Source organism: Nicotiana tabacum, chromosome 20 (genome assembly GCF_000715075.1).
Source record: "Nicotiana tabacum cultivar K326 chromosome 20, ASM71507v2, whole genome shotgun sequence".
Classification (NCBI taxonomy): Eukaryota; Viridiplantae; Streptophyta; class Magnoliopsida; order Solanales; family Solanaceae; genus Nicotiana; species Nicotiana tabacum.
This window is the reverse complement of record NC_134099.1, coordinates 149,654,096-149,675,747: the sequence shown is the minus strand read 5'-3', so window position 1 is coordinate 149,675,747 and position 21,652 is coordinate 149,654,096. Positions and strand designations below refer to the sequence as shown.

The window sequence follows — 21,652 nt, the reverse complement described above, 5'->3', positions numbered from 1 at the left end:
GAGTGTAGTAAATCCATTCCAACAAACAAAAATTTTGAAGGGTCAAAACAGGTGGTGCAAGAATCCTCTAACATTCAAATTCATATGGCTCAAGAAAAGGAAGGGAGCAGTCAACATACCAACATTGAACAAGCTCAACATGACCTAATCAAATATCTCACAACTAATAAGGGATCAGTCAGCATACCTTTAGAGATCAAAGCAATGCCGGGGATTAATATGGTGGTTCAACTAGACCTAGAATCTCCATAGTCATTGACAAATAAACCTTACTCTATGAAGAAAACTAATCAACAGATAGAGGTGAATTCATAAATAAAGTTACAGTGAGGATTTCTGAAGACCAAATACAAAATGCCCAAAGCAACCAAGAAGATAATGAGGGATTCTCACTGGTCCAAAAGAGCAAAAACAGAAACAGAAGCAAAAAGATGGGAAAGAAAACTAAAGAGAAGCAGAACTCTTCCAATGTGGAAGGGAGTACAAACTAATCTTCCCTCGACTTCATGATTAATTCCATCTTTTGGAATATTAGAGGTGTGAAATCAAAAAAAGTCATTCCCAGACTTAAAAAACTCATCAAAATGTACAAAGTAGAGCTAGTGGCAATTTTTAATCTTTCATTAGCATTAGTAAAATTGACAAATATATGAAATTCCTTGGCTTTCAACACAGTATGGCCAACACAAATGGTAAGATTTGGTTCCTTTGGTCAGGGAACTACCAAACTAGTGTGGTCGACAATAAGGAGCAGCAGCTTACCATGAAGATGCAATACACCCCCGCTAATTGTGATCTATATGTCACTGCAGTATATGCCAAATGTACTGAGAATGAAATGAGAGAGATTTGGAGTAGTTTGGAAGACATCCACACTCACATCAAAGGTCCTTGGTGCATTAGGGGTGACTTCAATGTAATACTAGACCCAGATAAAAAAAAGGGGCAATCCTCACAGAATGCACAGAAGCTTTGAGTTTAGTAGCTGTATGGACAATTGCTAGGTGGTGGATTTGGGGTTTGTAGGCCCTAAATTCACGTGGTGCAACAACTGGAGTGCTAGAAAAAGGATTTGGAAGAGACTCGGCAGAGTCTTTGTTAACGACCTATGGACCCAAATTTTCCAGATTAATATGGTCAAGCACCTTGGTAGAACTGGATCAGATCTTAAGCCTCTACTCATCAAATGTCAAAAAGATCCTCAAGCTGGCATCAAATACTTTAGATTCTTAGATTTCTGGGCTGAGCAACCATCATTTATGAACCCGGTAGAAGATGTTTGGAGAACTCAAGTTCCTGGAAATCCCATGTGGAGGCTGCAAAAAAAATGAAACTTCTTAGTAAGAGTCTCACTAGATGGTCGAAAGAGAAGATTGGAAATATTTTTGAACAAGTTAACATATGGGAAGCAAAAATGGTAAACTTGGAAGAGATTGACACTCTTAACAACACAGATCAATCCAGAGAGGAGCTCAATAAAGGGCAGGCAAAATGCATCAAGTGGCTAGGTATGCAAGATGCCATCCTTATACAGAAAGCGCAGCAGAAATGGTATGAAGAAGGGGATATCAACACTAAATACTTCCATAGTTTAATTAGAAACAGGAGATGTAGGCTCCATTTTCACACGATCAAGGATCATAATGGCTCATGGGTCCAAGGGGATGAAAATATTTCAAAGGTGGTTGTGCATCACTTCAAGCATTTGCTTAACCTCCAACATCAATTCAATAATCATGAGGTCCTCAACTGTATTCCTAACTGTATCACTAAGGAAGATAATAATCTGCTCAATGCAATACCTGACGAGGATAAGATCAGGGATGCCGTGTTTAGTATGAATGCTTCAAGTGCAGCGGGACCGGATGGTTTTAATGGCACCTTCTATAAAAAATGCTTGAATATCATTAAGAATGATATTGTAGACTTTGTGTAGAACTTTTTCAATGGCAAGGGCATGACCAAATTCTATAATCATACATGTCTGATTCTAGTTCCCAAAGTCGACTCCCCAACCAACTTCTCTGAGTTCAGGCCTATTAGTCTGAGCAACTTCACCAGCAAAATAATTTCTAAGATTCTTTCTAGAAGACTGAACCATATACTTGAGAAAATAATTTTCACTAATCAAAGTGGTTTCGTCAAGGGCAGGATGATTACTGACAATGTGCAACTAGCACAAGAAATTGTCCGCAATATAAGGCAGAACAATAACGGGGGTAATGTGGTTATCAAGCTGGATATGGCTAAAGCCTACAATAGAATGTCGTGGAATTTTCTAATGGCTGTCATGAGAAATTTGGCTTTTCAGAAGCATGGATTGATATCATTTGGAGATTTGTTAGTGATGTGTGGTATTCTATCATTATTAATGGGTTTAGAAAAGGCTTCTTCACATCTTTGCAATGTCTCAAACAAGGTGACCCGCTATCTCCTTCCCTGTTCATTATTGGAGCTGAGTTACTGTCCAGGTCCTTAAACAACCTTGCTACTCACAATAACTTCACCCCATTCTCCATGGACCATAGAGGTCCTATCATTACATACCTTGCTTATGCCAATGACATAATAATATTCATTGGAGGTGATAAGCACTCGATAAAACTCACTAAGAGTCGGATAAGAAGGTATGAACAAACATCGAGTCAAAGAGTGAACAACGACAAGAGTTTCTTTGTTATTGCTCTGAATACCTCTGCTAGTAGAATTAATAGAATCAGAAGAAATTCTGGTTATATGGACAAGCCCTTTGCTTTCAATTATCTCGGATGTCCAATCTACAATGGCATGAAGAAAATTAGCATCTTTGATGGCATGCTAGCCAAAATTGTGAAAAGACTCAACGGTTGGCCGGGGAAGATGCTTTCCTACGGAGGGAAGATAACCTTAATCAAACATGTCCTCCAATCCTTGCCTACCTACATTTTATCTGCTATGAACCCTCCCAAAGACATCATCAAGCTTATGGAAAAACACTTCAACAATTTCTTCTGGGGGTCTTCTGAAGGAAAAAACAACTATCACTGGTCCTCCTGGAATAATCTTTGCTTACCTAAAGATGAGGGAGATTTGGGAGTCAGGAAAATGGAAGACATTACTGAAATGCTCTCTTTGAAAAGATGGTGGAGATTCAGGACTCAACCATCCCTTTTGGCCACTTTCCTTAAAGCTAAATATTGCAAAAGAGCTCACTTGGTTACCAAAGTTCCTATCCCTCTGACTCTCACATTTGGAGAGATTTAACGAAGGCCAGGATCAAAGCTGAACCAAGCATCATTTGAAAAATTCAAGCAGACAACTCTAGTTTTTGGTGGGATAACTGAACGGGCCAAGATGCTTTGGCCAGGGTAGTTCAGGGCCCGGGTAAATCTCACAAGCTTTTCGTTAAAAATTTCATCCATGAAGATACCTGGGACACCAACAAATTAGTAGACACTATCCCTCCTCATATGTTGGATATTGTTACTAAGGTGGATATTGGAAACATAAGTCTTAATGACTTTCCAATATGGAATTTAGCTAAAGATGGACATTTCAATAACAAATCGGCTTGGGACTTAGTGAGAATGAAAAAGCAGGAAAATAACTTCATTGGTAAGATTTGGCAAAAATCTATACCTTTTAAAATCTCCTTCCTATCATGGAAGTTACTTAAAAGGCGACTACCTTTTGATAATATTATTGGTAAATTTGGCACTAACATTGTTTCTAGATGTTCTTGTTGTTGTTGTTTGTCGCAGGTTGACACTATGGAACATGTATTCAATGGATGCGAGGTAGCAAAAATAGCATGGAACACAATTGGCAATCCACTGGGCATAAGACATCAAATAGAGCCGGTGGTGGGCACATTTAAGAAATGGTGGGAAACAAGCTCAAAGGACAGGATCCATAACTTAATCCTTCAAATAGTTCCGTTAACAATTTGCTGGGAATTATGGAAACAATGAACATTGTGCCAATATGGTAATCAGAAGAAGTTACAACCAAACATGATGGTGCATCAAGCTATCTGGAATATCAAAGGAGCCATTTCGAAGATTAAACCAAGCTGGGACAACCACCACCCTTGGCCAGATCTCTGCCAAAGAATCGAAAAGTTGAAACCAATGCAAAGCTGGAGTCAAGTCTTGTGGTCGACACCAAATCATGGATATATCAAAGTTAATACCGATGGTAGCTACATCAGAGAAAACAACAAAGCAGGTATAGGAGGCATCGTAAGGAATAACAACGGTGATCTTATTATGGCCTTCTCGAAGGATGTCCAGTGTGATAACAACAATACTGCGGAGGCTCTAGCTGCTGAGTTTGGAATGAAATGGTGCAAGCTACAAGGCTACACTAATTTTATCCTTGAACTCGACTCTATGGTGATTGAAAACATGTTGATAAATAGAGACACCAACAATCTTAAAATCAAACAAATGATTGAGAGCATGCTGTAGACTATACAACAGGCCAATGTAAGAGTAAAGCATTGTTACAGAGAAGGCAACCAAGTTGCAGATTGTCTCGCGAAACCGGCTTCTACCTCGGGTAATAGCATGACTATCAACTCATATCAACAACTTCCTACATGTGCTAAAAGCTATTTCCTCATGGATAAGTGGCAAATGCCAAGTATCAGAACCAAATTCGACAAAGCTAATTTTTTTGTCTGCTAGAGATGTATTCTAAGCTCTTCCCAGATGGATAACTCCTTCTGTATATATCTCCTCTGGTTTTTCTTTTCTTCTTTTGTTGTTCGTTTTTGGGTGATGGAATCACCAAGTTGTATTTTATGAGGTTAGGCCTAGCCCCCCTCACTGATCCTTTTTGAATACGACTTAGCCCAGTATTGCAACTGGGTAATTGCATAAAAAAAAGTGAACTTTCCTTTTTGTGTCATTTTTCTACTCAGTTCATTTTAATCAAAGAAAGGTTCCAGAAGTTTCTCTCTCTAGGGCTCTCATACCCGCCATTAGAGCTCATTCGAGCTCAGCTCTTCTCTCGTTTCTACTACTATTTTGATAGAAAATAGTTTAACTTCAAATTTTTTAGTTAGTAGGTACATAAATATAATGGGATATTGAAATCACAAGTTTCAGAAGTGTTCTTCTTTTGTCTTAAACTCGTTACATTAAATGAAATTGAAGAATATTAAATAACCATAATTATAATGTAAATATTCCATCAATATGTCATATATATATATATATATATATATATATATATATATATATATATATATATATATATATATATTTGTTAGTTTGTGTAATGAATTAGCCTAATCTAACGACTGTGATGAAGTATTGTATCGTTTTGACCTTATCCCTTTGAGACACCTCAACACTTTTGGACCTCATAGTTTTGTTCCCTTGAGCTTTGACTTACAAGACAGTTCAACAGTTGAATCCTGAACTCGCCCTTATATGATTTTAACGTAATCCTCCCAAAAACGTCTCGGCTTAATCCTCAACTTGCCCTTATATGGCGTTAACTTTCTCCCATTCTGATTGTGGAATTTTTCTAAAATAAGTTTTACAGCTACGAACTCCATTTCGAGTTCAACCACTAACAATACATGGGGTGTTGCATATCGATTGTGAACAAATTCCCTAATACCCAACTCATACGAGGAAAAAGAAAACCCCTTAATTAGCTAGGAAGTATGATTTATGTCTTTGAGCACGAGAGCATATCAATGTTTTCTGTTAATTTATGCCACATCTTATACGGTTCTAGAATACATATTGTAGATAAAGATAGTTTTTTTTTGTTTCCTACCCTGGTGTCTGGTACTCATATTGAGGCCCGACTAAATCCGAATTCGTATCGGAAAGTCCCACATTAGGGGGTAAATCGCTCCCTAACAAAGGCGATTCCATACTCAGGGAGTCGAATCCGAGACCTCTGGTTAAAGATGAAGGAGTACTTACCACTCCACCACAACCTTTGTTGGTGGATAAAGATAGTTACTTGTTGCTTTGCGTCGCTGAGCAATGAGATGCCAGCCTGGTTGTCTTTTTCCTGATTTTCTTAGGCAAGAAATTAGAGCGTTAATGCTTAGACTTAATCCTAACATTTACTGGATCATTTCGTCTTAATTGTTCGACAATTTCCGCTTATCCGAGTCACTTTTATTAATTTTGAAAACAAAATCCTTATAAATACATAAATAACTAACTTTTAATATACCAAAATAATGATAGAATGCATTTTAAAAATTTTAGAGCACAAGTGCGCAAGTTTTGAATCTAGATAGTGAAAATTCTTTAGATTTTTGAAACTGAATAAATAATATTTATAATTTGGGGAGACACAATTACATGTTTCCTGGTTACTTCTCAATCCTTTTCTATCTTTTGATTTTGGCCAGAGATTACTGGACAGAGTGGTTAAATTCCTCAACCAACCATATGACTGCCTAATACTATCTCCTATATTTCCGAGTCTTGATCTCAAAGTTTCCTTAATTAGTTTATTTATATCTTTCTTTTTTCCCATTTGATTTGGTCTTTGCCATCTTCCCCTTTTTTCTATCCTAACAAAAGAACTCGTTCGTACTTCAAATACTGCCTCTTTAGCTTTCTAGAAAGCGCCTTCCCCATGTACCCCCCGCGCGCACACAAAAAAAAAAAAAAACAGAAATAAAAATATATTAATAGAAAAACCAAAACCTTAATTAGTTTTGGACATAGTCTAACTTCTGTATACTTGCAATGTAAAGGAACTTTTACGGTACTATTAGGTCGATTACCAATCAGATAACTATTTGTAACTGTCCATAAAAAGTTGAATTAATAGCCTGGAAAATAACATTGTTACCTACTAAAAGAAGTTAAAATACACTGATAATATAAAAATTCTATACAGTGTAAGCTAAGTGTGAATAATTAAATCGTTTTCGAACATGTCGTTAGAAGTGATCCATGGAGTCAGCCATAAAGTAGAAACTTGGCAGTCTTTTTCATTCGATATATCTACTTTATCCGATATCAGAATATCTTCAAGTTTACGACTTTTTGAAGGGATATATAATATGCTAGTCATGGTGGTTGTGACTCTAGCAGCTGCCTTAATATCTTTCATTTTGCTCAATTCTTTTTTTTAATTTGCAAATAAATGGTGTGTGGTGTGCGTCTTGGTACGTGAGTTTAATTTGCACATAGGAAATAAATTTCGAAAAACTTGTTAATGGCTTGTCAATGGTGATTCTTCCATGGAAGCAGTGGGCAGTATGTACCTACCAATAAGTCTAATATATTAGCACGTCAGATCGGTTTGCCTAGGAATAATAATAATAATAATAATAATAATAATAATAATATTATTATTATTATTATTATTATTATTATTATTATTATTATTATTATTATTATTATTATTATTATTATTATTACTATATACTATATAATTTATATAACGACGATAATATATAACAACAATCAATAATAATTAACGACAATAACAACGAGTCCGGAACCAAAATGTGTTTTTTTTTACTCAAACTACACAAATAGGTGGTTAAAAAAAGGTACATTTTTATATATAGCGCCACAATACCTGGCGCTATACATTAACAGTAACGGAACCGTTAATGTATAGCGCCAGGTATTGTGGCGTTATACTGTAAAAGCTGACATGGCCAGGTATAGCGCCACAATACCTGGCGCTATACATAGCGCACTAATGTATAGCGCCATGTATTGTGGCGCTATACATAGATTTTTTATACCCCTCCGTCTTCTTCTTCGATTCCATCCATCCCCCATTTTTTTAAAACTCTTCCCCACTTCTTGGTCCCCCCAATTCTGCCCGTTTCTGTAAAAAAATAAAAATAAAATTTGGGTCCCCCCGACACAAAACTCGAAGAAAAAGGGTCCCACATTCGAGTAGAGTTTCGTGCTATTGTTGATTCACAATTCCGGAGTCAAAATTTCAATCTTTTTGCTTTGCCAAAATTTTAAATCGAGGTATTTCGATTTATTTTAAGTTGAAACATTTATAATAATGTATATTATTTGATTTGTATGTGTTTTATTTCGGTTTGTGTTTTTTTTTCGAAACTAGCATGTTAAATTTATCCGAATTTAATATTAGTGTTTTCTAATAAAATATAAATTAGTAAAATAAATTTGTCTGTTAATATCCTGATTTATATATATGTTTTTTTATTCCGTTTTGTATTTTATTTGCAATTAAATTTATTTGTTGTTTATGCTTAGTTTAGATTATTTTTTAGCGTAGTAAAATCCAGACCTTTTTAGCGTAGTAAAACGTAGACCCTTATAGCGTAGTAAAATTTAGAGCCTTGTAGCGTAGTAATGTGTAGTATTTTAGCTTAGAATTCTTTTTGTTTAAGTATCTTATACTGGTATTTGAAAATGCAAACTTTGTACAATTAAGTTAATAATTGTATCAACACACATAATTAATAATTTGTACAATTAGGTTATTAAAAAATATGAATTTAAATTATAATAAAAACACATTATATATATATATATATATATATATATATATATATATATATATATATATATATATATATATAATTTGTACAATTAAGTTATTAAAAAATAATAATTTAAATTATAATAAAAACACATAATATATATATATATATATATATATATATATAATTTGTACAATTAAGTTATTAAAAAAATAATAATTTAAATTATAATAAACACACACACACACACACACACACACACACATATATATATATATATATATAATTTGTACAATTAAGTTATTAAAAAATAATAATTTAATTATAATAAAAACACACACACACACACACACACACATATATATAATTTGTACAATTAAGTTATTAAAAAATATGAATTTAAATTATAATAAAAAACACATAATTATTAATGATAGTTTAATGATAGTTTACAGTTGACGACATAGACGCGACTATACATCCCGGCCATCGGACGTTGGATCTATTAGTCCTACAGCCCCAACATAGATCCGAGTATATATGGGACAGACAGTTGCTTACGCAGACTTTCCGGGCTAGGAGAGTGGATCTATTGTGGGAGTTTTTGAGTCCTCCTCGCGTTCTACATCCCCGCGTGGTCCATTACCTGGAGAAAATGGGATTATATAGGATTATTAGGATTGGCCGGATACAACTCGACTATGCTTTGATCATGGCCTTGATTGAGCGCTGGCGACCGGAGATGTACACTTTCCATTTGCCAATCGGCGAGGCCACCATCACACTGCAGGATGCTGAGATTTTATATGGCCTGTCCGCTGATGGCTTGCCAGTTTTACTGCCTGCGACCATGAGATATTATTCGCGGCAGGCATATTGGGATATGCTGCACATGCTCACGGGTTTCATGCCGGAGGACGAGGAGGTAGCGTCTGGGTCCAGTCGTATACAGTTGGTCCCCATTAGAGACCACCTGGTGCAGATCCACCATACTATCACCGATGAGTCAGCGGAGGTGGATGTACAGCGATATACGAGGCTGTTGTTGCTCCTTCTATTTGGAGGGGTCTTGTTCCCGAACACTTCGGGGAGCCTAGTGAGCCTCCGTCTTTTGCATCATATTGCCCGATTCGAGGATACAACCATCTACAGCTGGAGTGGTGTTGTCATCTCATACCTGTACAGGCAGATGTCCGGGCTTGCATCGGCACACAAAGAGACATTTGTGGCTTTCTGCCGCTTCTACAGGTGACAATATATTCAAATAATATGTCTATTAGTTACAATTCTACTTAGTTATAGTTAATCTTATAATTTACGTCAACTTTGTATGTTAGGTTTGGGCCTGGGAGCGATTTCTGCAGTTTCAGCCACCTCTACCACAGCTACCGGCTAATGTAGAAATTCCATAACTCCCTCTAGCCTGTAGGTGGGTTATGCGTCATACTCTTGCATGAGAGTATGATGCCCATCATAATCTCCCCCTCTGCAGGGATGTGTTGGATCTGCTGGATGACGCACAGGTGAATATCTAACTAAACTTACCTGTTATAGATTAACTTAGTGCTGCGCATACTAACTTTTTGTGTTCTTATTTGATAGTTCATCTGGACGCCGTATAGCGATGAGGTGATAGGTACCCTGCTAGCGTATTGCACGTTCGACCGACATATTTGGAGGGCTTCTGTCCCACTCATATGCCTCGATATTGTCGAGCATCATGCCTCCGAGCGGGTATTTCGCCAGTTTGGCTTGCCGCAGCCTATACTGACTCCGCCTGCATGGCATGCTTTACATTATGAGAGGGATGATCGGTCCAGGGCGGACGACACATTTATGGCATGGCTTAACGAGTAGCTGGGTACTTGGGACATGCGAGGGGACTTGACTCCACCTCTGCAGCACTTTCCTATTCAACGTTATATGGCATGGTACCGCACTGTTTCCCGACTTTTTATCGGGAACCCAGTTCATCAGACACACAGTCGGTACGTCCCATACGCCGGGAGACACGAGGCCTTGGTATGTTTTCTGTTATTATTAATTATATACCTGTAATTTAGTGTCAAATATGTAGTTTATATTTTTTACTTTGTGCAGGCGATTGGATTGCATACCGTCTATCATATGGGGCAGCAGATGCAGAGTTATGTCCACGATCCTGTGGCCATGCAGGAGTATAGTCGTCGATTCATGGATGTGGCTGCCCAGACATTGCAGCGAGCACGATCGGATCAGCGTTTGGCACACGAGGCTGATTATATGGACCCAACGCAGTACCATCGAGGTCGTGGTATCCCACGAGCTGGTGGTTCCCGACGTGCAGGTGGTGCCGAATGACGTGGTCGTGGGCGGAGAGGAGGTGGTCCCCAGCAAGGGGGCGTTAAGGCTCCTGCTGCTGATGTTGCTGCTGATATGGCAGGTGGCATGCATGAGACGGACATGCCGTCTTACAATTAACATTTTCAAATTACTTAATTGTACAAATTATTAATTATGTGTGTTGATACAATTATTAACTTAATTGTACAAAGTTTGCATTTTCAAATACCAGTATAAGATACTTAAACAAAAAGAATTCTAAGCTAAAATACTACACATTACTACGCTACAAGGTTCTAAATTTTACTACGCTATAAGGGTCTACGTTTTACTACGCTAAAAAGGTCTGGATTTTACTACGCTAAAAAATAATCTAAACTAAGCATAAACAACAAATAAATTTAATTGCAAATAAAATACAAAACGGAATAAAAAAATATATATATAAATCAGGATATTAACAGACAAATTTATTTTACTAATTTATATTTTTTTAGAAAACACTAATATTAAATTCGGATAAATTTAACATGCTAGTTTCGAAAAAAAATACAAACCGAAATAGAACACATACAAATCAAATAATATACATTATTATAAATGTTTCAACTTAAAATAAATCGAAATACCTCGATTTAGAATTTTGGCAAAGCAAAAAGATTGAAATTTTGACTCCGGAATTATGAATCAACAATAGCACGAAACTCTACTCGAATGTGGGACCCTTTTTCTTCGAGTTTTATGTGTCGGGGGACCCAAATTTTTTTTTTTTTTTTTACAAAAACGGGCAGAATCGGGGGGGACCACCAAGAAGTGGTGAAGAGTTTTAAAAAAATTGGGGATGGATGGAATCGAAGAAGAAGACGGAGGGTTATAAAAAATCTATGTATAGCGCCACAATACATGGCGCTATACATTAGTGCGCTATGTATAGCGCCAGGTATTGTGGCGCTATACCTGGCCATGTCAGCTTTTACAGTATAGCGCCACAATACCTGGCGCTATACATTAACGGTTCCGTTACTGTTAATGTATAGCGCCAGGTATTGTGGCGCTATATATAAAAATATAATTTTTTTTACCCCCTATTTGTATAATTTGAGTATAAAAAAAATCACATTTTGATTCCGGACTCCAATAACAACTAGTCTTAATTCCACAAACAATTGGAATCGATTATGTAGATCTTCTATATCAATTAATACTCCATATATACAACCTAGCTACTTATAAGCATGTTTCATTTTCAGTACTCAATAATTTTTCGCTTTCTAAATCTCACATGTATCACTACACTATCCCACAATTCTAACCTAACAATGTAATACCAAGATATAAACATTTAGGAGCAACACCTAAATGGCCATTTGCACGATAGATTTGGAATAGATTAAAATGTTCTAAAACATTGTTTTATAGGCTGGTTAATTATGAGACAGAGATTATTTACGAGGGACATATTATATATGATGGGAGTGAGCCGGGAGAGAACATGTCTACTATGTGGAATGCAGGATGAAACAATCCATCATCTGTACTTTGAGTGCTAATTCTCCAGAAGGTGCATTGATGAACTATGCAACTGGCTGGGAATAAAGCTGAAACAACCAGATATGCAGAGCATTTGGTGGAAAATGGGAAGATATATAAAAGGGAGAGTATGCCGAGGATTCGTGACCTCAATCATCACAACAATAATATATGGGATATGAGGAGCAATGAATGAAGCACTATGGAATCAGAAAGTACCATACCAACAAAGATGTGAAAGAGCATAAAAGTGGATAGCAAATACAGGTTACAACTCATAGAAACCAACAGAAAGAATAGGAAAGAAATAGAGTGGATCAATCAATTGTACAGATAGAGAAATAGCAATGACTATGCAATAGTGTAGAGCTAGCTTCTAACTGGGCAAACTTACCTAGTAGGGATGCTCAAGGAGAAGAGAATAACGATATAATTTTGACTTTGAGCTAGATAGGATAGCTTATAGATTATGGATTGGAAATATAACTTGTAAGTAACTTTGTCTGGAGGGGATTAATAAAATTTTTTCGTTCACCAAAAAAAAAAATAAACTTTTTAAGAGATTAATAAATTATAATTAATTGAATGTGTTTCCGAGCATATTCAATTTTCTTTGTAGAAAAGCACTTATCACTAGATATGAAAACAGTGTATGATATCTTAACAATAATCATATTGTATCCAATGAGAGGTTGGACACTCCAGAACAGCTAAGGAATTCTTCTGAAGGGCCAAATTAAAATCCATGCCCATCCTCCTTTTTTTCGTCAGTAAATACTAAATATACGTACGTTGGTATGTCAAGCCAATATTCTAATGATGTGGGTTAGACTTGTTCCGCCCAATATTTGGTCCTAGACTATTTGGTATCTAAATTGTGATTTATTCTACAGCCTAATCACTCGGCTTTAAAGATTTTCATATTCAGGAGATACTATAGCTAGTAAACCATTTCCTAGCCAGATGTATTTTAGCGCATGGGTGCACCACAAAAGAAAGGAGGAGGAAAAAGTGTGAAGTGGAAATTGATCATTATTTCTTTGAATAAATAATTAAGTATTGAACCAAGTGTACCATTCAACCTGTAAGGAGTATGGATGTCAATAAATAATATTGGACCAATTCTAGAAAATATATACATAAAATATCTAGTTTGACGAAGGGACCATGGGTTCACGGACCCCATAATTAAGGCTATAATAGATGATGTATAATATGTTTGGATTTAGTACTTTTTGGCCAAATACTAATACAGACCCTTAAAGTTGCCCGAAAATCCCATTTAGACACTGAAATTTAACTTTTTCCAATTGAACACAATACTATGTTCATAACCATACCTATTAGGCACAACTAGTTCAAAACTCGGTCAGGTGTTATATTAAGTGAAGCGTGTGTTTTTAAGCGCAACTGACATAGAAAGCTAACTAATTAAAAGACGCCAACTATTTTAATACACCACATCAAATTTCTAAGTAGGCACCTCTTTTCATAAAATTAAAAGACCCGTTCATTACTAAGTAGACACACATTCTCTCTTCCCGTTAAACCCAATTGAAGAATGGCGATTAGAGGTCCGAAAAAACCCTAGAAATATTCCATCAATTACCTTTGATTCTCACTGTATTTTCAGTTTATTCTCTTCGATTTATCAGTGAAATCATCTCTTGTTTCGTATGTTGTGGGTTACGATCAGTCAATGACATCTTGAAGTTTGCTAATTGACCGCAATTACAGTACACAACATCAGTGGGAGGCGCCTTCGATGAAGTTCGTCATTAAAACTTCTTTGACGAAGAAACGAGGCAAGAATTAGAAAGAAATTCAGAAGAATTACAAAGAAACAAAGAAGAATTGGAAAGAAACGAAGAAGAATTAGAAACAAGATGTCTTTCGACCTAATTTGGAAATAATTGGGGCAAAACTAAACGAAAGGGAATGAAATTAGGGTTTATATAAAATCGGGTGGGTCTAAATAGGTATATATTTATATTATTTTTTAAAATATAATCGTTAGAATCCACGTGTAATAACATTCACGCGCTCAAATACTGTGTGCCCCATGTTATGTGCCAAGTCAACTAGTTGTGCCTAATAGATATAGTTATGAACATAGTATTGTGTTCAATCGGAACAAAGTTAAGTTCAAGTGTCTAAATGAGATTATTTTATCAATTTTAAGTGTCTTTATATGTATTTGACCTACTTTTTTTTAGTTTAAGTTCTCTATACCGACGTTGTAGGGATATTTGGACTAGTTTCAACCAGAAACAATTTAAATTTGTTATTGTGGGGAAACTAATATCAAAATTATTAAACCTTACGCCCATTTTCGAAAAAGTAACTTTTTTTACACAAAGAGAAGACCAAATTCAAACGAGCCATACAAGACTACAAGTAACTAATTGGCTTTTGAGATCTTATTTTGCCCACAAAAAAAAGGTTGAAACTTGAGGCAGAGACTATAGAACAGGTATTGAGATCCTTCACTCCTAAGCAACAAGCTGACAATATGTTGTGACTTGGGAATCAATTAGCTCGACTCCAGAAGGGCAATTTTTGCATGGACCACTTAATCTAGAACCATGTTTACCTCGAAAAATGTAAGTAACAATTTAAGATATTGTTGGTTTTAAAGATACGTGATTTATTCTAATACTAGTGATTATATAAGTAATATTGAGCTTATGTAAGAAGAAATAATAAACCAAATCAATATTGTTGAAACAGTAGAGGCCTCGAGCTCGACTATCCAGGGACCTCGAGGTCAGGTAAGACTAATAAAGTATGAACAATAAAGTAAAGGCAATAAAGCTGAAGAGTAATTGCTGAGCACGTTAAACAAGAGAAGAATAAGAATGTTCTATTGCATTGAATGATCTGATGCGTTACAAAATGATTGGAGTCCCCTTTATATAGGAGGGGAAAACCCCCAATATAGTACATTCCCCATAAAAGTAAAGAATTCTATTTATACAGGTGTATAATGGCCTAACACGGATCTGTACCATTTCGTACAAACCTTATCCTTTAACTAATGCCCTAATCCACGTGTTCCTGAGAAATTCCCGCTCTTTCTTGATTGCCCCTGAGAATGTACTGCCCTCGATATAGGTCGAGTCATATCTTTGATCTTCTTCCTCGAGGTGTATGTTCTCCAATCGGGTCTGACCTCTACCTCGAGTCACCCGGGCTCGAACTCACAGCTTAATTTAAGGCTTCAAAATCGGACTTCTTGATTTTGACCGTGTACAGATAGTCCCCGCGTTTCTTAGAATGAAATTATATAAAACGATTTGGATTCTCGAAGCCCTTAGCGATGATGTCATCCTCGTGATGCCAGCATTCGAAGTGACCGAAACATCCCATCGGCTCACTTCCCTAAAAACATTGAATGCACGCCAGCGTTGGTCGGTTACTAGTGCCACTAAACCGCTGCTGCTCCTCTATAAATATGAGGTGTTTTCACTAAGTAAAGAACTTTACTCGTTCTTCAATCCTTTCCCATCTTTATCACTTTCTTCAATAATTAGTTTCCTCCGCCTCTTTAAGCGCTGGAAAACACCAAAATTTTGCCTGAAATACCACATCCCCGTACACCTGCATTCTTTCGTTTACAACCATGGCCAACACTTCTAAGGCAATCCCCAAAAAGGACAAGGTATCAACTTCCTATGCCTCTCGGCCGGTCACGACAATGGTGCCACCAACACGTGAGGAAATCACCTCTGGTGATTGCATCATTAAGAAGGACTTTGGTATCGAGAACTCCCCCAATGTCAAAGGCCGATGTGAGCACGTATCCTGATACATTAGCTTGATAACAGTGCAGCTTACTGATGAAGTAAAGAAAGATTGTAGGTGGGGAAACGAGGTCGAGATCCAAATCTCGGGGCCCGGTGAAAGCATAACTACCCACAAGGAGGGATTTTTGAGTGTTTATACTTACCCCTTCACACTGGGTCCCCTCGACCCAGTGTTGATCGATTTCTGCAAGACGTACGAAGTCACTCATGGTCAAATCCACCCTTCCTTTTGGCGTATCGTGATCATGTTGCGGTACTTTTCTAAAAAGGCCAAGGGTTTGGAGTTCACCCTTAGCCACCTGGTTCGGTTGTATCGGCCCCAGCTATTTCGAGGGCTTATCAAGCTGCAACGCCGAACAACGAAGTCCTTTTTTGCCAGCACTGACAAACCCAAAGACCGGGGTTGGATGAGCCAGTTCATTAGAGTAAGAACTTCGGACATCATCCCATAGGAAAAAATATGGTTCTCGGAGAAGTGGAACTTTAACCGTAAGTGGAGTTCGTCTTTCTTGTATACATTCATATTCTCTCAAGTTCCATAACACCCTTACCTTTCTTCTGGCAGCCAAAGCTGCGCTCCCCTAGCGGTACCCGACCTCAAGGATTGGGTTAGAAAGTTAGCTGCCATTTCTTCCTACGATGAGCGCAAGTGGCGCGATTTAGCAAGGGGCCAGTAGGAGTCCAAGAACCACGGTAAGTGCCTTTCTACATTTTCAACACTTTCCATACATTTGGTGGTACTTTTACTTACCCATGCTTGCCTATGCAGGCTTTGGAGATGCATCCGAGATGAGACCGCCCTGCCCGGGGAAACAACCAAGCCTTTAAATCCAAAGCCCGAGAAGGATAATAAAAAAAAGGTCTCGAAACTCGAAGACCCCCAAGACAAGAAAACCTCCACTCGAAGGCTGCGAAAAAGGTTCGCTCAAACGGGCACAGACTCAGCCCATGAATCCCCGTATGGTTAGGAAAATGATGAGGAAGAATCGGCGCTGATGAATAGGACCAGGAGGCTAATCGAGGCTGTCGAGCCTTCTGAACTAGAAAATCCACCTTGTGGTGAGGATGCCCGAAGGGAAGAGAAGGGCAAGGTCCCCATATCTCCGGAGCTTGAGATTGTCCCTCCATCTTCAACAACTATACCAGAGGGGGTAAATGTTGAGGCCCCCGAAGTTAAGGAGAACGCCCCAAGTGAAGAGCTCGGGGCCGCGACAACAGGTCATTCCCTTTCATTGCCAACTTATTCTAGGGAGGAAATCGAGGAAGCCAACACTTTGCATATGCCCGACCCAAGTAAGGTCATCGAGGACGATCCTTTCCAGAGTTGCTATGTTGGAGTTTAGGGTGCCGATGACTTCAATGATGCATCCTCCATTTTTGAAGAGGCCTAGTGTCTCTTTTCCCGGGCAAGGACCTGCCCTTTATCATTGTAATTTTTTATTTCTTCTCTTTCAACTGACTTGTCTTTATTTCATGTCTAGGCCATTGAAAAGTTTAGAGCTGAGTTGAGCCAATGTGAGACCGAGCTCGAGAAGGTTTCAGGTGAAGAAAAGGCCTTGAGGCTCCTCTGTGGCTAGAAAGAAGAGGAGCTTAAGGATCTCCGATCAGCATTGGCTAAAGCTCGGAAAAGCGAGTCCGAGTTGGACGAGTAGGTAAATTTGATTTTAACAGAGTACGGCCTTCTTGGCCCTGCTTCGGGGGCTAATACTTTGACACCTCAGCTGTAGCAAAAGCTAGACATGATTGGAAAGTTCCAGGGCGAGGTGGATCAGGTTCGGGCTAATTGTCATCAATGGAAGAAGAACATAGATCAACTTGCCATTGATAAAGAAGCTATTGCGTCCCAACTGGCCTCAGCTGAGGCTCAGATTCGAGATGTTGGAGTGAAGGGCCTAGCTCAGGCTAGAAAAATCGAGGGGTTGGAGGCCGAGCTGGCTAAACCCCGGATTGAAGCTGCATAGGCTAAGGCTAAAGCTGCACAAGCTAAGGCCGAATCTGAGAAGACGAAGGCTGCGGCCGATAAATCCATCTCTATATACAGGAGAGAAGCCGCAGACATTCAAGCTGAGTTGAGGGAGGCCTCCGACCGAGCAAAACGGAGCAATGAATTGGCTAAGTGCTGAGCCCGAAGGGAGACTCTCGAGGAAGTCTATGCTCGAGGGTTCGACCTTGCCGAGGAGATAGCCGAAGCACAAGCACGTGAAATCAATGCTAGGTTTCTTGTCTCGTCCGATGATGAAGATGTAGTGAGTGGCTTCGGGGACGAGGAAAGTGAAGAAGATGCTCCCGAAGGGGAAGAGGCTCCAGAAAATAAAGCCATTGGAGATGAAGATGACATTCCCGGGGACGTTGCCTCAAAAATAGATTAGGTTTCTATTTTTGTATAAGGGCCCCTAGTTGTAATATGCTTTATAAATTTCCCGGATGAATATGAAGTAGTTTTTGCTATATTCTTGATTTGTGCTGATTTTTTATTTTGTCTCCGTTCATGAAAATTTCTGATGATTCACATGTTAAGTCCGAGTGTTGGTTTAGATTCGCAATGAGCCCTTAGGCTTTTATTTCCCAAGATCGTACCCATTAGGATTTTAGATGATCCTCGAGCTAAACTTAAAGTCAAATTAATGCGAGCTCGGGGCCTTTGGGTCCGAGTTAAATGAGAACGGGGTCTCAGACCCTATATTTCTTTTTAAGCTGGCCCTTAGGCTCTTGTATATTGTCCCTTAGGCTCTTTTAGGTTGGCCCTTAGGATCTTTAAATATGGCTGTTTCGGCCTCTAAAAGTGGCTATATAGTTTTCCCTCACTTCGGCTAAAAGACTTAATGAAATTTAGTTATGCCTTAGCATATATTTTTTGTACCCATTGGGTTTTTTGAAGGCTCGATGTGTCGGAACCTTATTAGTCATTTTGTTTGCATCGAATGCCTCTTAAGGGTTTTTCGAAGGCTAGTGTTATTGAAGCCCTTGGATTGTTCGAGGGCTGATTTATCGAATCCCTTAGATTTTTCGGGGGCCGAATTTATTGAGGCCCCTTATATTTTGCTTTTGCCGGGGGTAGCTTGATTTAACCGGTTTTTCAATTTTTGAAGGCCTTTAGTTTTATAGCGAAAGTCGAACGTCTCCGAATCGCATTATTTTGGCCGTAGCCTTTGTGCGACCGTAGTCTTTAGTATGGCCTTAGCCTTCCCGTTTGTCACTTGGACTCGTTTCCTGATAACTTTTCGAACTTGTTCGAAAAGTTAGTCCCCGAGTGAGTTGGCCTTGGCCTTCATTTCGAGGGGGTGCCTCTTTGAGGTCTTATGGTGCCTCTTTGAGGTCTTATGAGTCCGAATTTTCGATGACTCAGATATTGACTGTCAATGACAGTTCCTAGGTATTTCAGGGTGCTTTGGCCCTTGAGCCGCTTCCCGTAGGATTGTAAGTATAGAGCTCATATGAGATACAAAGTGTTTTTTGATATAACTAGAATGCTTCTTCAAATAGTTAATACATGCGTACACGCTTTGCCATTGGGGCTCGATTATTCTATATGGACACGGTTCATATGACCGTTGACCCATTATAAAGTTCTCCTGCCGAGGCCCTCTTAGGCGCAAAATATCTTTCTCAAAGCTAAAACCTCCGAGGGTGGTGCCCCCCGATATTCGAGGTTGATTGAAAAGAAGCCTTGAATACTTGTTGAGTGACCCTTGGGTAGCATATAGGTGTTGCCTCGTTAAAAACCTTGCCAGTAAAACCCATTTGGGATAAAACCCGATCTAAGGGAAAAAGAGTGGAACACATGCTTTCAAACCCAAAGTCTTCGAGCTCAGCAGTAATATCGCTTGAGCATTGATATATTCCAATTATTTGGTAGCTGATCGCCTTCCATTGTGTTGGGTTTGTAGGATCCTTTCCCTATAACTCTGAGGGAACGGTACGGTCCTTCCCAATTAGGACCTAGCTTCCCTTTGTTTGGGTATTGAATGTTAACAGTGACTTTCCTCAGTACTAAGTCCTCGACTTTGAAATATCGAAGGTTTGTCCTTCTGTTGTAATACCTTTCAATTCTTTGTTTTTGCGCGGCCATTCGTATTAATGTAGCCTCACATTTTTCATCTACTAGCTCGAGAGAAGTGTTCATCGCTTTGTGATTTGAGCCTTTGATGGTATGCTGAAACCTTGCGCTAGGCTCCCCGACTTCGATTGGGATTAAAGCTTCGGACCCATATACCAAAGAAAACGGGGTCTCCCCCGTACTTGACTTCGATGTTGTTTGATATGCCCATAATACCTCGGGAAACACCTCTCTCCATTTACCCTTTGCCTCATCTAGCCTTTTCTTCATGTTTTGAATAATGGTTTTGTTGGTGGACTCGGCCTGCCGATTTGCCCTTGTTTGGTAAGGTGCTGATAGGATCCTTTTGATTTTATGGTCCTCAAGGAATTTTGTCACTTTGCTACCAATGAACTATTTTCCATTGTCACATGCTATTTCAGTGGGTATGCCAAACCGTCATATGGTGTGGTCCCATATGAAATCGATGACTTCTTTTTCTCTTACCTTCTCAAAGGCCTGTGCTTCAACCCATTTTGAGAAGTATTCAGTCATAAACAAAATGAACCTAGCTTTACCTGGCGCCATTGGTAGGGGACTGACGATGTCCATCCCCCATTTCATGAATGGCCACGGGGATAGGACTGAGAGGAGTTGTTCACTGGGTTGATGAATTACTGGTGCAAATCTTTAGCATTTATCACACTTCCGAACTAACTCCTTGGTATCTTTTTCCATGCTATCCCAATAATATCCTGCTCTAATCACCTTGTGAACCAGAGAGTCCGCAACAGAATGGTTCCCACAGGAGCCTTCGTGGATTTCCCGTAGTACATAGTCTATATCCCCGGGTCCCAAGCACACTGCCAGTGGTCCATCGAAGGTTCTTCTGTATAACGTTCCATTTTCATTGAGCGAGAATCGAGCCGCTTTGGCTAGGAGTGTTCTGGACTCCTTTGGGTCCGCGGGGAGCTTCCCTTACTTTAAATAATCGATGTACTTATTCCTCCAATCCCATGTTAAGCTTGTCGAGTTAATCTCTGCATGTCCTTCTTCGATCACTGACTTTGATAACTGGATGACAGCCCCCAGGACGATATCGTCTTCTTCGACTGACGATCCCAAGTTTGCTAGTGTCTCAGCCTCGCTGTTCTATTCTAGAGGTACATGATCCAGTGTCCATTCCTTGAAGCGGTGCAGTGTTATATGAAGTTTTTCCAAGTACCTCTGCATTCGATCGTCTCGAACCTCGAAGCTTCCGTTTACATGGTTTACCACCAAAAGGGAATCATACTTTGCCTCGATGGCCTCTTCTCCAAGGCTCTTGGCTAATTCAAGACCTGTGATTATGGCTTCATACTCGGCCTCATTGTTAGTCAATTTAGAAGTTTTGATAGATTGTCTAATAACACTGCCCGTAGGCGGTTTTAAAATGATGCCGAGCCCGGTCCCTTTCACATTTGAGGCAATGTCTGTGAAAAGGGTCCAAACCCCCACCGATGTACCCGTTTTTAG

At 38.8% G+C, this 21,652-nt stretch overlaps 2 protein-coding genes across 2 annotated transcripts; both read left to right on the top strand.

Moving 5' to 3' along the window:
* The first annotated feature begins 1,327 nt into the window (after positions 1 to 1,327).
* On the top strand, positions 1,328 to 1,936 carry LOC142174596 (uncharacterized). The gene has a single exon (XM_075240420.1). It carries the CDS (start codon positions 1,328 to 1,330, stop codon positions 1,934 to 1,936), a length of 609 nt encoding a protein of 202 aa, XP_075096521.1.
* Positions 1,937 to 3,995: 2,059 nt separating this feature from the next.
* Positions 3,996 to 4,448, top strand: LOC107815630 (uncharacterized). Its single transcript, XM_016641245.2, has one exon. The coding sequence runs from the start codon at positions 3,996 to 3,998 to the stop codon at positions 4,446 to 4,448; it is 453 nt and encodes a 150-aa protein (XP_016496731.2).
* The last annotated feature ends 17,204 nt before the right edge of the window (positions 4,449 to 21,652 follow it).

Excerpts from the sequence above, each read along its gene's own strand:
- LOC142174596 (XM_075240420.1), top strand. The coding sequence starts at position 1,328 with ATGAAACTTCTTAGTAAGAGTCTCACTAGATGGTCGAAAGAGAAGATT.
- LOC107815630 (XM_016641245.2), top strand. The coding sequence starts at position 3,996 with ATGGTGCATCAAGCTATCTGGAATATCAAAGGAGCCATTTCGAAGATT.